The sequence below is a fragment of the Podarcis filfolensis genome, assembly GCF_964270895.1.
Source record: "Podarcis filfolensis genome assembly, chromosome: 2".
NCBI lineage: Eukaryota > Metazoa > Chordata > Lepidosauria > Squamata > Lacertidae > Podarcis > Podarcis filfolensis.
Window position 1 is genome coordinate 81,642,040 of NC_139605.1, and position 19,855 is coordinate 81,661,894.

General features: G+C 46.0%; 1 protein-coding gene across 2 annotated transcripts in view; it reads left to right on the forward strand.

Moving 5' to 3' along the window:
* Window positions 1–19,855, forward strand: part of ADGRE5 (adhesion G protein-coupled receptor E5) — a 46,214-nt gene that overhangs the window by 22,414 nt on the left and 3,945 nt on the right. The window contains exons 4-16 of one of the 2 annotated variants that reach the window (XM_083597591.1): window positions 204–323; window positions 1,202–1,336; window positions 3,005–3,148; window positions 6,035–6,081; window positions 7,577–7,669; window positions 10,876–11,044; window positions 11,501–11,614; window positions 13,676–13,905; window positions 15,083–15,256; window positions 16,873–17,064; window positions 17,887–18,107; window positions 19,109–19,175; window positions 19,757–19,848. In XM_083597591.1, the coding sequence (XP_083453717.1) occupies window positions 204–323; window positions 1,202–1,336; window positions 3,005–3,148; window positions 6,035–6,081; window positions 7,577–7,669; window positions 10,876–11,044; window positions 11,501–11,614; window positions 13,676–13,905; window positions 15,083–15,256; window positions 16,873–17,064; window positions 17,887–18,107; window positions 19,109–19,175; window positions 19,757–19,848 (1,798 nt within the window). The remainder of the gene's footprint in view (window positions 1–203; window positions 324–1,201; window positions 1,337–3,004; window positions 3,149–6,034; window positions 6,082–7,576; window positions 7,670–10,875; window positions 11,045–11,500; window positions 11,615–13,675; window positions 13,906–15,082; window positions 15,257–16,872; window positions 17,065–17,886; window positions 18,108–19,108; window positions 19,176–19,756; window positions 19,849–19,855) is intronic. The other variant, XM_083597592.1, reaches the window with a different exon arrangement.

Sequence of the window (19,855 nt, forward strand, 5' to 3'; positions counted from 1 at the left end):
GTTGGATCCCAACTCCCATCATCCCGAGTCAGCGTGGCCAACAGTCAGGAATGATGGGAGGTGTAATCCAACAACATCCGGGGGGAGGGGCAACACAGGATCCATACCCTTCAAAGGAGTTCCCAGGCTTCAGCCATTTGATGCATGCAGGAGACGGTTAACAGCCAGATTGCAAAGTGTATCCTTGTTTGTTGCATTCGTAGATGTGGATCTATGCCTTGAGAAGAAATTAAATTGTGGATTCCATGCCAACTGCAAGAACAACTCCTGTATATGTGTAGATGGATTCGAGAAGGTCCCCGAGAAGCGAAATGCCTGCGAGGGTAAGGGCTTTCTTGCTTGAGATGCAGCATGTTCGCTCCAGGCACGACACGGGCTTGACGTATAGAGCTGAGAGCTACAGCAAGGGCACAAGTCTGGCTATACATGGGGCTGTGCACAAGTTATACAACCAGCACCAAACCTAAGTGTACCATCTGGGAATAAAAGAAGGAGGGCTTCTTTCAAGCAAACACAACACTCCTCTCCTGGGAGTGGGGAGCCTGCACCCCTTAGCCTAAATGGGGAGCTGGTAACTGCTGAAATTTGCTTGTTGGGGAGATGTCACAATTTAGTCTTCTTAATTTACTTCTGGCAGCTGAGTCTGTAACACAAGAGTGGGGAACCTCTGTGGGGGACGGCACAAAAAACAGCAATTGCTGCTGCATAGTGAGGCAAGGAAGATGGCCACGTTGTTTCGCAGCATCCGCATCACAACATCCTCTGGCTGTGCCTCCAGTTCATTACCTTCTCGCTTGTAGCTTCTGTGGCTGAAACTAACCTAAAAACTTGACTTGTTACTCTCTCACCCTCTAAGCTGGAGGTTCCTCGAGTTGTTCCGATGGCAATTGCCGTTGAAATCTGGTGTACTCAGCAGACATCTATTAACGCTAGCCATTTTTTTTACTTGAATGGGAAGCCCTCTTGTCCCTGCTAACAGCCTGGCATGCCAGCTACAATGCTCTTGCAACCCAACGCTTGAGAATTGCTGCTCTAAGTGAATGCTAACAGCATGCTTCTTTGAATGGCTTAATCAAGGCGGATTTTCTAGAATGGCTAGCCTTTCTGCAGCCATAAGCAGTTTCCTGCTTATCATGATGTGATGGCTCAGGTTGGGGGCCAATTTGCCGTGTTTCACCTAGAAGCAGATTTCTCATTGCAGACATTGATGAGTGCCAGAAAAACACTTCCATCTGTGGACCTTATGGAAGTTGCATCAACACCAAAGGGGATTACGTTTGTAAATGCAAGCCGGGATTTGTGAAGAGCATACAAGATGACAAAAAGCTATGTAGAGGTACAGCTCAGAGAGAATGCAACATTTCTTTCTTACCTGGCCATATTAATGCATGGGCAATGGCACTTCTTCATTTACCACAGAGTTGCAATTAGCTAGTGATGTTAAATATGTTTGGGCCAGAGGATGATCTGAGCACATCTGATGCTAACAGACCTCAGCATGACCAGTACTTGGAATAGAGATTGCTTGGAGGGCTTTCTAAGCCATTCTGAGCTCCCTGGATGAAGTTTGGTGTACAATTCACTGATAAAACATGTGAAGTTGAGCTTCTGTAATGGGTATGTTTGGATATGGAGGATCAATGAGGCCATATTTCATATGACTGTTTGTAACATACCTGTGCACAAACCTACCATATGTAAGATTTCTGTGTTCTTATATCGGTTATGTGATGCCAGAACAATCATCTGCCTTCACTGTCATATGCACTGTTACACATTTTACAGGGATTAAAGCTTTTGTGCATGTAAACTGTGGATTTCTGCATGGCATAATTCACATGCAGTTGCCTCTTGTCAAGTCAACACAGTTTGTAGAGTCTTCCTGGGGCCATATTTCGCAGATGGATTGCCATGTCCTCCCTTTCTGTGAGCCTTTTTGAAGGAAACCTGGCAATAGATGGCTTTAATCTAGGACATTTTTTTTGTCCTTCCTATCTTCTCCAGTATCCTCATTCCCGTCCGTTCAAGAGGTGCTGTAGGGATGAGAACCTTGCTTCTCTTGCCAACTGGGCCAAAACTCAAAGGAGAAGCTGCCATCAGGGTTGACTCCAGTGTACTCAAGAGACTTCCATTGTGTATGTGGAAGTTTGTGCACACAGGGACTTTCCAGTCCTATCAACAGGAGAGGATTTGGCATATTCAAATGGGAAGTCCTTGTGTGAAGCATCTTCCAGGCTCAAATAATAATGCGGACCCTTCCTTTGTCAGTATCATTCTCACCCACGTGACACTGGAAGACCGTCCCACAATAGTTTTGCAGTTCAGCATCAAGAGGCCCTTCTGATGGAGAACTAGCGCCCAAAGGAACGGTTCAAGGCATATACTTTAGCCTGGGTGCAATTCATGTGGCTGCACTACACTGCAGATTTTTTGGCACCCAAGTTGAAAACCTATCTTTTCCAGAAAGCCTTTGTAGATGCCTATTTAACTGCACCAAGTCTTAACTCCATCTGTCAATGTTATTTTATCGTGTATTTGTTCTGGATCTGCTGTTGCTGTATTTTTATTTTAAGTCTGTGATTGTACCCTGATCTGACAGCGTGCTCTGATGAAGGTCAGGTTAGAAATCTAAATAAATACACTGTTTTACAGAATCATCATAAAAATGTTATACGGGGTGATAGTCAACTAAGTTTTACTCAGAGTAGACCTATTGAAATTAATGGGCCTGACTTAGTTGTGTTCGTTAATTTCAGTGGATCTGCTCTGAATAAAACTTAGTTGAATTTCAGCCATGGAATAATGCAGAATGCATTGCAGCAGAACTGAATTCACACAGTTGCGATTCTATCTAGTTACCTTGTCCCCAAAGACACCCCCAGTTGGCTCAACAGATTGCTGAATGCTAGGAGACAACTTGGTCGTTTCTTACTTCCTCCTCCCGTTTCCCTTTTCAGATTTCTTATTCTCATGTTGTTGTTGTTTCTCCCCCACTCCTTTTCAGATATTGATGAATGTAAACAAAATATTTGTCATGAAAGTGCCAAATGTGAAAACGTCGAGGGGAGCTTTCTGTGTACGTGCCCATCAGGGTACTTCCAGTATATGGATGTTGGACCTTTGGGTAAAAACATCACAAAATGCAAAGGTAAATTCTGGTGGAAGAGGCTAGGAAATGGGGGAGAGGGCAGGGGGCCGTGTTCTAAGGGAAGGGGGGAGGCTGACATTGTCAAAGGCCGTGATGTGTAATAACATAGACCTAGAGTCTAGATAATGCAGGGTGGGGAGATGCATACATTTGCCTTCTGTTCTTGCTTTAATGTAGCACTATTCCTTGGTTTAAAAAAAATACTCCAGTAAAGTTAAATCCGCATGGGAAGAAATGCAGAAAAGGTCCATTGATTACTTCAATACACTGAAAACACTTACCTTGCCTTCCTTGCCTCAGTCACTGGCTCCCTGCATGCAAAGACAATTTGATTCCAGATGTGTTAACAGTGATCATTTTCTGCTCAGACAACATCTAACTAGGCTACCCAGGTGCATTATTTCCTTACAACTTCCATCAACGGCTCATCTCCACAGGGGTGTCTAGTTTCCACTCCCCTGGAACTCTGCTTTGACAGATTCCCCTTCCAGCCTGAGTGATTGACTGACAACAATTAACCACCCTCTGCTCTTCACTTCTTTAGGCTCCTTCAGACCAGGCAGGGATGAGGAGCTTTGTTTCAGCAGCACTCCCAGGGATTGTGGCTCCAGAACAGCCAGTCCTTGCTGCGTAGGGCCAGTATGGCCAGGACAGCCAGGTGTATCCCAGGGGAAAGATGCCTTTTGCCAGCACTCTTCCCACATCCCCAGGTGTGTGCAGCAGCACTAAGCCAGGAACTCAGCAAACCACAATGGGAGGCCACATGCCGCCCTTGAAGAGGGGAGCCTGATGGGAAGGATGCAGAGCGGGAGGGGTAGAATGGGGAGCCAATCTAGATGGGGAGGAGCAGAAGGGGAGGGTAGGCCTCTGCAAGTGGTTAGGCCAGACATCTGGTAAGGGCTGTCTGTCCTGTTCCCTGGCATCCCAGTGAGTGAGGAGGAGGCCAGGAAGAAGAAGAGAAGGAAGGGGGTAGCAGAAACAGAGAGAAAGGGGTATGCCGGCATGTGGGCCCTTAGAGGCATGTGGCCCCCAGCTAAAAGAAATATTCCCATCTTTCCCTTCGTGTGCTGTTGCAGTTCCCAGCCCATCCTTAAAAAGCTAACTGCTCCATTGCTGTGGCCAGCATTTGAAAGCATGGAAACAAGGTTCCATGGCTGTGAGTTCTTGTAGTCTGAATTCATCCACATGTGCTGGAACCTGTAGGTCATTTCTAAACAACGGGGGACAGCATTCGCCAGTGGATTTATTTTATCCTTTTCTTGCTCAAGGGTGGAGGATTCAGGAGAGGAGAGACCAAGGGAAGTACCGTATGTACTCGAGTATAAGCCGACTTTTTCAGCACATTTTTTCTGCTGAAAAAGCCCCCCTCGGCTTATATTTGAGTGAGGGTCCTTTCGGGCTGCTCCTTCCTCCTCCTCTGTGGCTGCCGCCTCTGCCTCTCGGCAGCACCCTAGGTAGGCAGGGGGACGGGAGGGGCTGGGGGGAAGAGAGAAGCCTCATCTGCCATGTGCGCATGTGTGCACACACGCACATGCACTCCGGCCCCCCAGGAGGTTTGTGATGTGGTGAACCGGCTTATACTTGAGTCAATAAGTTTTCCCAGTTTTTTGTGGTAAAATTAGGTGCCTCGGCTTATATTTGGATCAGCTTATACTCGAGTATATACGGTACTTCTTCACACGGCAGGCATCATCGTGGCTTTTGCTCCTGCAAGAGGCAGTCATGGGTGGCTTTAAAAGAGCATTTGACAAATTCATGGAGGGGAGAGGGCTATGGCGGCCATGGTCTCCCTCTACTGTTGGAGGCAGTATACCTCTGAATGCCAGAGGCTGGGAATCGCAGGTAGGCAGAGTGCTGCTCAGCTGCTGCTTTGGGGCTTCCCATAGGCATTGTGTGAGAACAGGGTGTTAGAGTAGATGGGCCACTGAGCAGGCTCTCTGTAGGTTCTTAATGTTCACCCAATACGTTATTTTACTCTTTTCTGAGAAACAAAACCAAGCTGGCTAGGGAAAGACCCAGAGCTGGGGAGGGGAGGGGAGTAGAGGTGGGTGGGAAGGAGAATCTTTCCCTTTGAAAAACAGGATGTTGCTTTCAATCACAGTGAATTATTTTCCCAATGTGCTATAGTCACAGTGACTTGGGGGATAGCACCTCCTCCATGTCCCCATTTTTGCCCACAAAAAGGAGGGAAGAAAATTTCTCTTTTCCCACTCCCCAAAAGTAAAGTCTGCCATTGCAGAAGAAGAACCACCACATATATATTTCCGAGATTTGACAGGCTTCATCCCCACAGAAGGAGCAACCAAGCCTGCAATTTGCATCCAATTCTGGCAGAAAATAACAAAGTTAGAGACTTTTATTCTTTAATAAAAAAGCAACCTTTAAATGTTCCCTAAACAAAAAACCTTTGGATGGATCTACCTGAAATTTGGCAGGCTTAACCCACTGTGTAGGGGTTCATTTTCCTGCAAATTTCATCCATTTATGTAAAAAGGGAAAGAAATTATAGTTATTTTTATATTCCCCATTATAGTCAACGGGGACAAAGCAGAGCTTTGGATTTAATAGATCAGTTTTGGACCCAAAAAGTGAATTAAATTGGAATGACACAGAGCAGATTTGAAGTAGACCAATCTGCTTCCAAGCACTACAGAAATAAGCTGAATCGTGTGGTCGCTGCATGGCCCTATTACATATCCATTGTTGGGTTCAGACATATTTAGCTACTCCACTCAAACAGGAGCTGCTGGAGCCATTATGGGTTACTCAGTAGAAGGAACAATGTATTGTGCCCCTGGCTGTCAAAAACAGCAAGCAGAATGTGAAAGGCTTTTTGGAAAGGGATGGAGAGCAATACCTTCTGATAATTTGTCCTTCTTTCCCCAGAATTCAGCTGCCCGGAGCCTTCAAGTGATAACTGTTCAGATGAACAGGTGAGTCCCTAACATTGGACCTTGGAAATCAAGACCAAATTAATTACATGCATAGGCTTTCTACTGACTTGGGTAATTGGCTGCTGTGTCGAGAACTGCATATATCTGGTTATTTGAAAAAAGAACCAAATCCATCAAAATTCTCTAAGGAAAGCTGCATTACATTGCATGTATAAATGATACAAATTGTGAAGATTTGGATATACCGTAGTGTTTAATTGGTATACTTTACATTAGCTATGGGAAGAGGCAAAAAGTTGTTCATGGCACCCTGTAACTGATGGTGGAAATTCCCTTGAGGTACTTCCCACATACACTTAATCATGTTTGCACTGCCATCTTAAGGACTAGAAACTTTACCCAAAAAAAACCAAACATAGCTGAGATTCTCAGGAAGCTACATTTCTATATACAGTCCTGTCCTGTTTGTCCATTGAGACAGGGCAGAGGGGGATATTCATGACTTTTAAAATAAGAGCTTGTGGAATTTGAACCCCAGGAATTTCCTACAAAAATAATTAGGTAAAGGTAAAGGGACCCCTGACCATTAGGTCCAGTCGTGACCGACTCTGGGGTTGTGGCGCTCATCTCGCTTTATTGGCCGAGGGAGCCGGCGTACAGCTCATGTGGCCAGCATGAATAAGCCGCTTCTGGCAAACCAGAGCAGCGCATGGAAACGCCGTTTATCTTCCCACCGGAGCGGTACCTATTTATCTATTTGCACTTTGACGTGCTTTCGAACTGCTAGGTTGGCAGGAGCTGGGACCGAGCAACGGGAGCTCACCCCGTTGCGGGGATTTGAACCACCAACCTTCTGATCGGCAAGCCCTAGGCTCTGTGGTTTAACCCACAGCGCCAACCTTCATGCTAATGCCCATGAAGCTACCAATCCATCCAAAGGCTTTACGTTTCAGCTGAGGGGTAACAATTAATCCATGAGTTATGTAGCCACAGAATTAAAACATCTGCGATTTGCTTCCCTGAAAGCATCCTCATAAAGCCCCAGCTTAGTGAAAGTGGGAATGTTTAAACTACTTTAGAGGGAAATTTGAGCATTGCTGTTAAATGTCAACAAAATACTGGCTGTCACTTTGTGCCCACTTGTCCTAAATAGGTGTTGTGCGCATGTAGCTGTGTGCTGGATTATAGCCATTTGTCTTGAATCTCGCTCTCTGCATTTCCTAGGGCCTCTTTCCTCTTGCATTTGTGACGCAGCTGCTCAGTCCACAGCATTAGCCCTTTGCAGCTTCCCTCCCATTGCAAAGAGCTATTGTGGGGGCCGTCTATTCAGTCTGGGACTGAGGCCGGGTCAAAGGACTTAAAGTACGTCTCATGCCATGATCCTGATCTGGATCAGAGTCTCCTGGCGCCAGCTGTTTGTTATTTTAAAAATCAAGTGTACCAGCCCTAAAGAGATGTGAATGCTGCTTCCTTGCTTGGCCCGTAGCCTTAAACAGGCGCAGCAACTTAAAGTTTTGTGGGGATTGTTTTCCAGGCACTCCTCTGTGACTTCAGAGCAAAAAGGAAGCATCTCTGCGATTCATTGCTGGAAACGCAAGGGGCAACAGACGCAAAGAAGCAGCTGCAGGTATGTTTCAAGCTGGTTTCCCCTTTGCCTTCTCTAATACTTTACTCCAAAGGTCAGAGCTGCAGGGCTTAGCAGAATGTGCTGCTCTAAAAATAAGCGGAAACAGAGGCCAACAAGTAGTGCATTCTAGCCAACCATCACTTCCCTGTAAGAAAAATGGTGCTTCGTACATTTTCCATGAGGAGAGGATATGTTTTCCCACTGAAGCAGTAATGGCAACAAATGGGGAGTCTCTGCAGGGTGTACCCATATTGCACAAGTCTGCACAGTGCAGGAACACATGCAAATGTTGCACATGAAGCTGCCTTTAAGACCATTTTAGTAAGTGACTCTCAAATACACACACACACACATATGTGTATCTATATATATATATATATATGCACATTTCCTGCCCCTGTAGAGCAAGCGAATGAGGGAAAGCATATTTCTTTTTTTAAATGACCTGGTTCTACTTTCCATTTCACACTAACAATATTTGCAAGTGAAACATCCCAGACCAAAAGGTCGTCTAAACAAAATGGTTGTGGTCAAGTTCTGGGTGCAGAACCTGTGAGCCCTGCAGACGTTGCTTTTGACATCAGCTGCCACATCACAGACCACTGGCCATGTTGACTGGGACTGACAGGCACTGGAGTTCAACAACATCTGGAGGGCCAGAGACACTGGTGCTGGGAATGTTTAGCAATGGGTCAGATAGTGCTGTATTTTGGTATTATTCTATCAGTGATTAAAGATTCTTTTTAAATTTTAAGGGCAAAATTTCATTCAGTTTTCCCCCATGCACATATGCAGCTGTGCTTTTCTTCTCACACACGCTGGTTGTGACCTTCTCTTCACCGGCTGTTCTGCCTTAATGCCCTCTCCTCTCCAGCAGCAGTTTTTCCATTTATTTTACTTTATTTATTGCTGAACTATACACAGACTTTTAGGATATGAGTGGTGTACAAAATTTTGGGCAGTCTCCAATGTTAGTCCTACTCAGAGCATACCAAATGAAATGATTGGATATGACTGACTGAGGTCCAGTCATTTCAAAGGATCTTCTCTTGAGTATAATTTAGCTGGAAACAACCCTTCATAAGTCGTCATCATCATCCAGTTAAAGCCATATTGTTCTGACTTAACCCTAAATAATAGCACCTAAACACCAGCAGCAATTAACAAAAGCAGCAGCCTTTAAAGAAGTATACTGAAACAAAAACATTTTAAGTTTACATTCCCTACCACCGCACTGTGTACATGTTTATGGAGCCCTCCATCCTCCCCGTACTCATGCAAATGTTTGCACAATATTGGCAAGACCAGTTCGCTTTACAGGGCTGAATTAGATCAATCCCAGCTGCGTCAATTTTTGTTTATTTATGAGCATTAAAAAAAATGGTAGAGAGGGTTGGACAAACTTCAACTGGTAGTCAGTAGACAAAACTTCTATTCGCACAGCAAAATTTGGTGCATTTCCATTGGTAGCTAAGAGGATAACAATAAGCCACCATTGGAACAATTAACTACCAGAAAGCTATTGCTGTTCACAACATGAGCCAAAATAAACATTGCTACTTTAGTCAATTGTATTTCTTCTGAAATGCAAAACATCAAGTGAGATAACACTCAGACCATATGCTGGAGGTGTAAATGACTATCAGACTTTGAAAAGCTGGTACAGTGGTACCTCGGGTTACATATGCTTCAGGCTACATACACTTCAGGTTACAGACTCCACTAACCTAGAAATATTACCTTGGGTTAAGAACTTTGCTTCAGGATGAGAACAGAAATCGTGCTCCGGTGGCGCGGCAGCAGCAGGAGGCCCCATTAGCTAAAGTGGTGCTTCAGGTTAAGAACAGTTTCAGGTTAAGTACGGACCTCCGGAACGAATTAAGTACGTAACCCGAGGTACCACTGTATTAGTGGATCAAGTTCATTAATTTTGTTGAATTAATTAAACAAAATAATTCAAATTTAGTTTTGAATAAATGTGCAAATAATTGTTCCTGTATTGAACTTTATTGTGTTATTATCTTTCTTAGTGGCTTGTGTAAATCAGTGTTTCCCAAACTTGGGTCTCCAGCTATTTTTGGACTACAGTTCCCATTGTCCCTGACAACTGGTCTTGCTAGCTAGGGATGATGGGAGTTGTAGTACAAAAAATCAGCTGGTGACCCAAGTTTGGGAAGCATTGGTGTAAACCACTATTCTGAATAGTTTTTTGTAGGGTAGTGGGCACTGAGGATGAGTTTATGGAGCCAGGGAGGCAGTTGCCCAAAGAAGAGTGGGAACCAATGACATAAATGATACAAAATTCTATCAAGAGCGTAAAGGAGGATGCAATGTATAAGGGTAGGAATGCACAAACTTTCTGTTCACACACATACACCCCTACCCCTACTTTGCCAAGTGGTTCAGTGGCTTCAGACAGAACTCTGCTCAACGATCCTGTAACTTGCAAATACAAAATCTGTCGCAATCTGCTGTTATGACTTGGCAGCCAAAAGTGCCTATAACCCAGTGGTCTCCCCCGCCCCATCACTGAAAATTTCAATTTGAAATCTTGCTACATAAGGAAGGGTGATTAGAACACTGTCTACCTCCTATTAGTATTTAACTTTTTGTGTAGTGTTTTTTGGGGTGCAATCCTGTAAGGTAGTAAATTTGACTGATACCAATGGGACTTACTCCCAATTAACTATATTTGGAATCAGGTGTTACTATGCAGAATATTTCCTAATCCCTCCTTTTTAAAACAAAAAAACTATGCTGCTTTCTCTAAAGTAAAAATAAAAAACCTGGAGACCAGCATTTCTTAAGATGGGGGAATTAATAGTTCAAGAGGGAAGTTCTGAAGTGGTTGGGAACAAACAAGTCACTGCCAGTCGTTGCCATGCGGCATCTACTGGGCCATTTGGTCTCCCAATCCCAATTTCCACCAGAATCTACACATTGTACATTGGCTCAAACTGCAAGCCAACAAGTGTTTCAATAACCATACACAAGTTCACAGAACTACCTTCCCTTTTCCCATGCGCTGAACAAGCAACACACGGCCGAAATCTACCCTCTCAGTGCTTGCATGCACTTGCTCTGATGACAGCTGATTAATCAGACTAGGGTTGACCATCTCTGCTCTGTGTGTTTTGAGTGTCTGGACCATAATGGTGGCAGCTTTTTCCCTTGAGAACTGATGACATCCTATCTTCCTTCTCAAGAGTCTGCTGGCCCTGCTGGATGACCTCGTGGCTCTGATGCCAAGTGGGAACAAGGAGCAGGGGCACCGTTTCGTCACTGAGATGATGGAAACTGTGGAGGTCCTGCTCAGAGTTCTAGCATTCGCTTTACCCAAAAACACTGTGAGCACCGGGAGCAGCAATGGAACAGGTTGGTGTGCAGAGCGTTTGCATGTGACCTGAGGGTTCCCTCGATGGCAGAGGTTGGGATTTTCCTGTTCCCCCACTCATTGCAGGTGTACCTACCCTATCTCCCGGGGTAGCCTTCCAGATGTTGTTGGGACTCCAACTCCCATCAGCCCCAGCATGCATGACCCAATGACCAGGAATGATGGCTCTTGGAGTCCCTAAGGCATCTGAAGGGCACCATGTTGGCTCCCTTGGCTGTGCACCCTGTGACCCTTTCAGGGTGGGAAAGGCTGGCACTGGAATCATCAGGAACGTTCTTCCCTCCTTTCCCAGTTCTTCTTTGTGGCATGCAAGATCTTTCCCATGGTGGGAGAGACTACAAGTGGAGTAGCTTTTGAGGAAAGTGACACATGTTCCTGGGGTGTTGTCTTTTCTGCTGGCTGTCAAACTCGGCCTGGGTTTTTTTCATTCACTCCAGAGTTGACCATGGACATCAGGACAGCTGGGAACCGAAGCCAGAGTCCAGCATGGCTGCTGCAGGATTCTGTCCAAATGGAGCTAAACTGGGAAGCAGCAAGCAAAGAAGGTGAAGGTAAGGGAACCCCATGTACACCACAAAGGGGCTGGAGTACAGATGCAGCTGTGGCCCGCAGCAAGAGGCTTTCAGCTGACAGGAAAAGCTGGGAAGAGGCAATGGAGAAGAGCCAGCTTCCCTGAGGACGCAGCTTCAACGGCCAGGCTTTGTATTTTGTGGTGGGGTAGGGCGATAGAGATGGGGAATCCACATTCCAATGCACACCTAATTTATGTGTGTTTACCATCTGCACAGCCTGTGTATGCCTGTGGAGCTCCATAGCTAGATCAGGACAATGCCATTTCATTTTATTGTTACTATTTTGAATGGTACTGTTTTGTATATTGAATTTCATCTTGTAAACTAACTTGAGGGCTGCCAGGTCATATGTTTAATATCTCCTCCTCATCTACTTGGGGTGATGGAATGCAGCGCTTAGAAATCCCTATGCCAGTGAGTCAACCTGAGGCGACTGGAGGCATACAAAGAATGCAAAGTTTCCCCAGTGCCAGGGATTGGGAGCCTGTGGCTCTCTCGAGGTTGTTTCATCCCCCCACCAGCGCTAGTTAACATGATGGGACTTGTAGTCCAACAGCAATTGGAGAACCACAGGTTCTCCACAAATAGCTCTATTGCTGTCAAGGTGTGGGATGCAGGTGGTGAAAGCTTGAGAGCAGCTCCCTCGATAGCAGTCTAAGTATGTGTTGGGAGAAGCAGAAGTGCTTGGGGCATTTCAACTTATGAGACAAAAAAGAAAAAGACAACTGAGTGGAAAGGCCTGTTAAAAAACTTTATTTTAAGAAAAACAGGGTTACCAATAGGATTGGCAGAATATTTAGGGTGGGCAAAAGGGAGCATTCTTCACACAGCATATACATAATTCAGGAACTTCCTACGTAATGGGTCCACCATTGATAGCAAAATGCAGCTTCCGCGTTCAGAAGCTCTGAATGCATACCACGTCACAAACAAGAGTAGACTCTTAGCGCCCCAGAGGCATGGGCTTCTGAGGAGCCATCTTTTTGCAGCAGTGGCCAGGCAGGTGCTCTGAGGATCCCATAAACAGAGGAAGAAGGAATTAATCCTCTTCTCTTGCTCATACACACCATCTACAATTCCAAATGCTGGACTAGATGCACCTTCAGCCTGCATAGGAAACTGTTTTACACTGTTCAGGGCCATTGGTCCTTCCAGCTCAGCACTGTCTGCACCCAAAGTGAGGAATCAGGGCTTCTCTGTCTAGCCTTTGAAACTTTCCTACACTGGTCCTGTTTTGTACCCTGATTGTTTTTGCCTGGCCGGAATGTGTCCTTGAACTCTTGATAATGCCTCTTCCTTGGCTGGCTGGAGGGGGTGTGTGTATAGAAACTAGCCTACTATACAAAGGTGAAATTTGCATTCATTGCTCCACACACTTTTGCGTCTGGCCTCACCAGCTAGTCACACCAGTGAGTACTTAATTCTACCTTAGGTTATCTAGGCAGAAATGCAGCCCTCAGGCTGTAAAAGGCTCTCCATCCCTGGTTGACAACTAACTGGCAGTAGCTTTCCAGAGTTTTGTACCTGGAGATGCCAAGGATTGAATCTGAGACCTCCTGCATGCATAATAGGTTCTCTGCAACTGAGTTACAGCAACCCTTCCTTAGCCACAGCTTGATCCAAGGCAGTTCGTACATTTTTAAAGGGAAGCAGAGGGAGCTTTCCCTGTGTTGATATTTCTTAGGCCTAGTCCACACATGCAGCACAATAGGGTGAAAGAACAGACCATACCACAAGATTGTAGGTGGGGATGTCTCCCCACCTCCCATAAAACATTTTTTAAGCATATGGAGCAAGTGGGAGGCTGCACCCCAACCCAATTCCTGCTGTTCTAGTTGCAGTGTTTTTTCCTCTATCTTTATAGAGAGCAACTCAAAATTCTGATATCCTTCTAGCTGCTAAATAAAACAGTAGAGTCTTTTCTCCCCTTTCAGGATTCTTGTCACCTCATTCTGCTGCGCATAAAGACCGGCCTTTAGTTTTCATCATACCAGCACCTGTTTAGTTCCTCAGTTCCAACTAACACTTTTCTCTTTTCAGCTTTGGGTCTGGCCGGCCTGCTCTCCTACCACAGGCTGGGGCCCATCCTGGCTGATGCTCACGTTGAAGGAAAAGAATGGGAGCGAGTGGGGAAGTCCCCACAATGTGCACAGGTGCCAGGCAAGCCCAACTATGAGGTCCTGTCCACGGTGGCCTCTGCTTTTGTGGGCCACAATGAAACCACAGCCTTGAGGGCCCCTGTCTTTTTCAACTTCAGTCACCAGACAGCAGTGAGTACATAATTCTCCATTTCCCCTTTGCCCTCCCTAGCACCAGCCATCGCCAATACTCTGTGCGGGCCATTTCCTTGTTCCAACCTCGCCCTTTTACACGAGGAAGCAGACATGCCAGAAAAGAAGGGCCTCTTCTCAGTCCTCTTCTGTCCAGCTCCCATGAGCAGACGTTGACATCTCATTGATCCATATTATCAGCATTAAGTTCAGACTGTTTATGCTCCCTCCCATTCTGTGTACATGTACATATCTGTAGTATCAAGTTACCAAGAATACTACAGTGGTGCCCCGCAAGACGAATGCCTCGCAAGACGGAAAACTCGCTAGACGAAAGGGTTTTCCGTTTTTTGAGCTGCTTCGCAAGACGAATTTCCCTATGGGCTTGCTTCGCAAGACGAAAACGTCTTGCAAGTTTGTTTCCTTTTTCTTAACACCGTTAATACAGTTGCGACTTGACTTCGAGGAGCAACTCATAGAATGCAGTGTACATAGTAGCCTTTTTTGAGGTTTTTAAAGACTTTGGTGATTTTTGAAGCTTTTCCAAAACTTATTTTGCAGCCATTTGGTAAGTTAAGCTTTTAAAACTTTTTTGGGGGGTTTTGGATTTTGGGTTGGGGTGTTTGGAATTCAAGGACTTGGTGTTGGGGAGGGGTTTGCAAGAATCTGGAAGCTTGTGTGTTTTTTTCTGCATTTTTATGATTTTCTGTGACCATTGGGCCACTCTGCTGTTTTTTAAAAAAAATTCTGGATTTGAATTTCTGTGTGCTGGGTGGCTAGGGGAACAGTTGCGGAGGGGTTTGCAAGAATCTGGAAGCTTGTTTTTTCCCCCTGCATTTTTATGATTTTCTGTGACCATTGGGCCACTCTGCTGTTTTTTTTAAAAAAATCTGGGTTTGAATTTTGAAATGCTCTTTACAGTATGTGTGACTTTAAAGAGCACTTAATAAACTCTTGTTGTACCAAATTTGGCTTTGTTTGGACTTTTTTTGACCATAGGAACGCATTAATTGATTTTCAATGCATTCCTATGGGATTTCGTGCTTCGCAAGACGAAAAATTCGCTAGACGAAAAAATTCGTGGAACGAATTAATTTCGTCTTGCGAGGCACCACTGTACTCCGCTGCTCCTAACCTCCAGGTACCTCAAGATGCTTCTCTCCCACTTTCTTCTTAGGAATCAAAGCCTGACCTGCAGGTGATTTGTGCCTTCTGGAAGCCTGTCAATGGCAGTGGACGCTGGTCTCAGGAAGGCTGCACACGCCTGGACACCAGCACTGACACCAGCACACACTGCCGGTGCGACCACCTCACCAGCTTTGCTGTCCTCATGGCCTTCTATGATGTGGAGGTGAGTCTAAAAGCCCTTTCATTTTCCTGGCCACTGACACATCATCTTCCCATGTACTGCAGTCAGGAGGAGACATTAGAGTGAGTTGTATGCAACACTGCATGAGTGGACTTCACTTTCTCCCCCTGTATGCACTCAAAATATTTCCCAGAGTCCACCAAACCTCTGGAGCAGCGTTTTGAGGATTACAGTGGGGAGAAGAGGAAGGGGAAGTCCTGTTGCATAAGCAGAAGCCTGTTTCACTCCTTCAACAGCAGTGTTGGATGCAAGCAGTGATTCAGAGACTTCATATACACTTGAGAGAGGTGGAGTGACAGAGACATTACAAGAAGTGCCAAAGTGAACATGATTGATTCACTATTTGTGTTCCCAGGGGAAAAAATCTAAAGGGAAAACTTGCACACCTTTTCCTGTGCTGGACTGCGTGCATCCCACACATACCGAGTGACCACAGCCGTATCACAGGGGAGATGTAGATCTACCATTTTTGTATGTTATACCACAAATGTGTGGGAAGCAGAGAGTTGTCCTTGCCGTTTGAGGGCTGCATCTGAGGTCGCCCTGAAGGAGCTGACTTTGCAGGGATATGAGAGTTTCTTCTCTTGATGTCACACCAGCAGCACAGATAATGAATGTGCATCAGATGGCTTTTTAGCAGACACAGAAGTCAGCTGCTTGGCTCACACAAGCACCTGCTGGGGTCCGTGGGGTGAAGCGCTGGCTGGAGGCATGGCCTGCTCTCTTTCTTAGTGTTGTGCACATGTTCAAACCTGCACACAAGGCAGAAACCAACAACGAGAAATGGGGGGGGGGGACACTGTGAGGGTAGTGGCATTTTTTTAACGGTGGGAAGCAGAGGACACTTGCCTCAGCAAGCAACAGCTTTTGGAGCAATTGCCTCGCTGCTGCCCTTCCATTTCCCAGCCCAGAGATGGGACGCCTCTGGCCCTCCAGATGTTGCCGAACTCCCTCAGGCAGCACGACTAGTCATCAAGGAGGAGATATTTGAGGCACCACAGGCTCCCTACCTGTGCTCTAGGCTACTTACGTGGGGCCTAATCCTCCACCGTGAAGGCCGGGGAGTTCAAGATCAGCATGGCAACAGCAGGAGGAAGCAGAGATGCTAGCTGGGTACAGAGAGTAAGGACTGGGGGATAACCCAGAGAAGACACTCGTGCTCCTGGCTTTGGCACAGCTCACTTGGCTGACTCACTTGGGAGCATGAAGCTAAGGAGGGAGTGTATGCAGTGACTAGAGGGGAAAGAGAGAGGCTGCAGGTACTCTGAAGCCCAAGGACTCACAACTGCTTGAGGCTAGATCAGAACCAAGACTAGGAGTTATGGTCCCTGGTGTTTTGTGGAGATGATGTAGGAGCCAAAGCAGGTTGTCCAAAGAGCAAGGAGAGGTTCAGTCTAGATAACAGGACTTCTGACCCTTCTTCCCATGAAAGTTTCCAGTGGCTTCAAAACATTGCCTCCTAGATACTAGTAACTGAGACTGCTCTTCAGCTTATTCTTTAGTGGGGAGGTCCTTTTTGGGTAATCAGCCGGTTATGCCAAATTTCCCCTAAGACTTGGCTTGTATTGCACGGGCTCAATCTTTTGTCATTGTGGCAGGACTGGGGCCTGGATATCATCACCAAGATTGGGCTGGTTGTGTCTCTGATCTGCCTGTTCCTGTCCATCCTCACCTTCTTGTTCTGCCGTGCCATCCGAGGTATCCGCACCACCATCCACCTCCACCTTTGCCTGGCCCTCTTCGTTGGCTACGTCATATTCCTCATGGGTGCTGGGAACACTGGCAACCAGGTAACTGGCCAGGATGGCCTGCTAGCATGCACACAGGGAGCTATTTGACCAGAGCTATTCCAAGGGAAACAATTGGGGGTGGGGGTGAATGGGTAGCCCGGGGCCCTCTGATAGCACCTCTGTTGACAGGGGGAGCTCCTGGCTTCTTACTCAGGCTAGTGAGCATCCCTTGACTACAGCCCTTGCTGACAGCATTACAAAGACCCTGTGCTTGGGAGCAGGAAGCTAAGGAGACTAAGGAACTGATGGCCACAGCAGGCTGTAGGATGTGGCAATGATGCGGTGGGAACAGGAAGCACCTTGCAATTCCTGTTTTGTCGTATTTCCATTTTTGCATCTCCCTCTGTGTGTGGGGGTCTCCCGATGTGGGACAGCTTTATGGGATATGGACACCATGTTGAAGGAGAAGCAAAGAATGTTTTTGCAGAAGGTGAAGAGGTGGGACAAAAGTGCAAGGCACTTAGCTCAACCTGTTCCCCTTGCATCGTCATCATGTCCAAAGCTGATGATAGAAACGAGCTGCATTGTGAAACCTCTATCAAAACGGCAGGGGCATTTGCCAGAAAGGCAGTTGGTGTCACAATGTCAAACTGCAGCTGCCATATCACTTAGAGGCAAGGGAAGGATTGCTTGATACCGTGGTGTGGCAGCAGATATCCAGTACGGACCATTTCAGTTTGCAAAGTACCAATTCAAGTTCTTACCCAAACAAGTAGGCAGCTGGATTTTCCTCCCTTTGGATTTGGGGACCTTATGCATTCCCTCCCCCCCAACAAGTAGCCCCTTTCACAACCTCCCCCTGGCTCTGTCTCCCCTCCCCAGACAACTTGTGCTGTAGTGGCTGGGCTGCTGCATTTCTTCTTCCTCTCGGTCTTCTGCTGGATGCTGCTGGAAGGCATGGAGCTCTACCTGATGGTCGTCAAGGTCTTCAATACTCACAGCCTCAGGCACTGGCACATCTTCCTTGTAGGATATGGAATCCCAGCCATCGTGGTGGGCATCTCAGCTGCTGTCAATAGCGAGGGCTATGGCAACCTAAGAAAGTAAGTCCTGGGGTTTTGGTGTGCACCCATGTGAACTAGAGAGTAATTGTCCAGTAGAACTCAGGATACCAGATCCAGTGGGGACAGGTGGGTAGCATGTTAGTAGTGTGTAATAAAAATGTTTGATTTTATACTGAGGTAAGAGGGCTCAGCATGGACAAGCAAAGCAAAGCTGCTGTTCTGGAGCACCAAGCCTCTGTATGTGCATCTGAAATATCAGGTTCTCAGCTTTGGAGTACTTGATCCAGCTTGAGGCACAGGTTGCATGGAAGGCCTTTCTAGCAGCATATACTACTTTGCCAACAGCAACCCCTGCAGGGCAGGGAGTGTTTTTGCACTAGGTATTCCAGAGCCTGGTACAATTTCATTTAAAGTACTCAATGGGGCCGCCCTTGAAAATGGTCGGGAAAAGATAAGTAGCTCAAAATGGAGCAGCCAACATTTTGATTAGGGACAAGGTATGAGATCACACCTTGCCAGATTTGAGAAATGTATGTACATTGCTTATTGGTTTACTTCCAAGGTCAACTCAAGGTGCTGGTTTTGACATTTGAAGCCCTTCATAGTTTGGGACCTGTAAACCTTAAGGACAACCTTCTCCCACATCAAACTGACTGTGTTAAAAATTCCATGAAGGACGTTCTCAGTGTACACTAGCAATAGGTGGCAACAAAGCAGAGGAGCTTCTCATCTGTAGCACTCCAGAAATACGGGGCAGCAACCATATTTCGATCATTTCATGCATTTTAATTGCTTGTATTTTAAAAAGTACTGGGAAGTTGTATTTCCTACAGCTGTGTTTTAAAATGCATTGTAAATTGCCATGGGATAAATAATTGTGAAGGGTAGTATACAAATAAATGAAATAAATAAATGATTAGCAGTGAGATCACATGTGAAGGAAAGTGCTTTTCTAAGGGGACAGGGGAAACAGATTCATAATACGCAGAAGGTAAGACAGCTCGATCCCAAACGATTCACCCTCTGCCTTTCCCCCACAGCTGCTGGCTTAAAATGGATAAAGGGTTCCTTTGGAGCTTCCTGGCCCCTGTTGCCCTCATCATCATGGTAAGCTTAATGCATCCCAGGAATAGCCATTTAGTCTTTTTTTCTTGATGACAATCTTTACCCTTTCCTTGCATGTATTAGCACACTTCTATCCAATCCAATCCTTACAAAGGCATCAGTGAGTGGTGGTTGGTTTTTTTATTCAACTTTGGATGCAATTCTCTACCTACTGCTTTGAATCCATTTCTCAGCTGTCTGCAGTTCACTTTCCCCACACAGGCAACCAGAACTGCCTTGATTCTCAGCTCCATCCACTTTCCAAAGGCATGGCTTCCAGAGATTGGGGGTGGGGAAAGAGAGGTGATTTTATGTATATCAGGGAACATTTTTTTCCGGCCAAGCTGTGTTTTGTGACAAATAGTACCCACCAAAGTAACTAAACCCCATTTCAATCATCCAGGCAACCCAACCATTTGATCCATGAGTTTTGGCTTACACAGATATGTAGGGGTAAATTGTGTACATTGTGTGTGAGAAAACTGGCAGGGGGGAAAACTCGTGTGTGTGCAGCAGATGCAGCCCAAAGACCAGCTCTTATCTCTGCATCTTGTTAACTTCCATCTCCCATCTTTTCCGCACAGCTGAATGCCGTTGTCTTTGTGGTTACCGTCTGGAAGCTCTCTCAGAAGTTTGCCGATATCAATCCCGATATGAGTAAACTGAAAAAGCAGAGGTAAGCA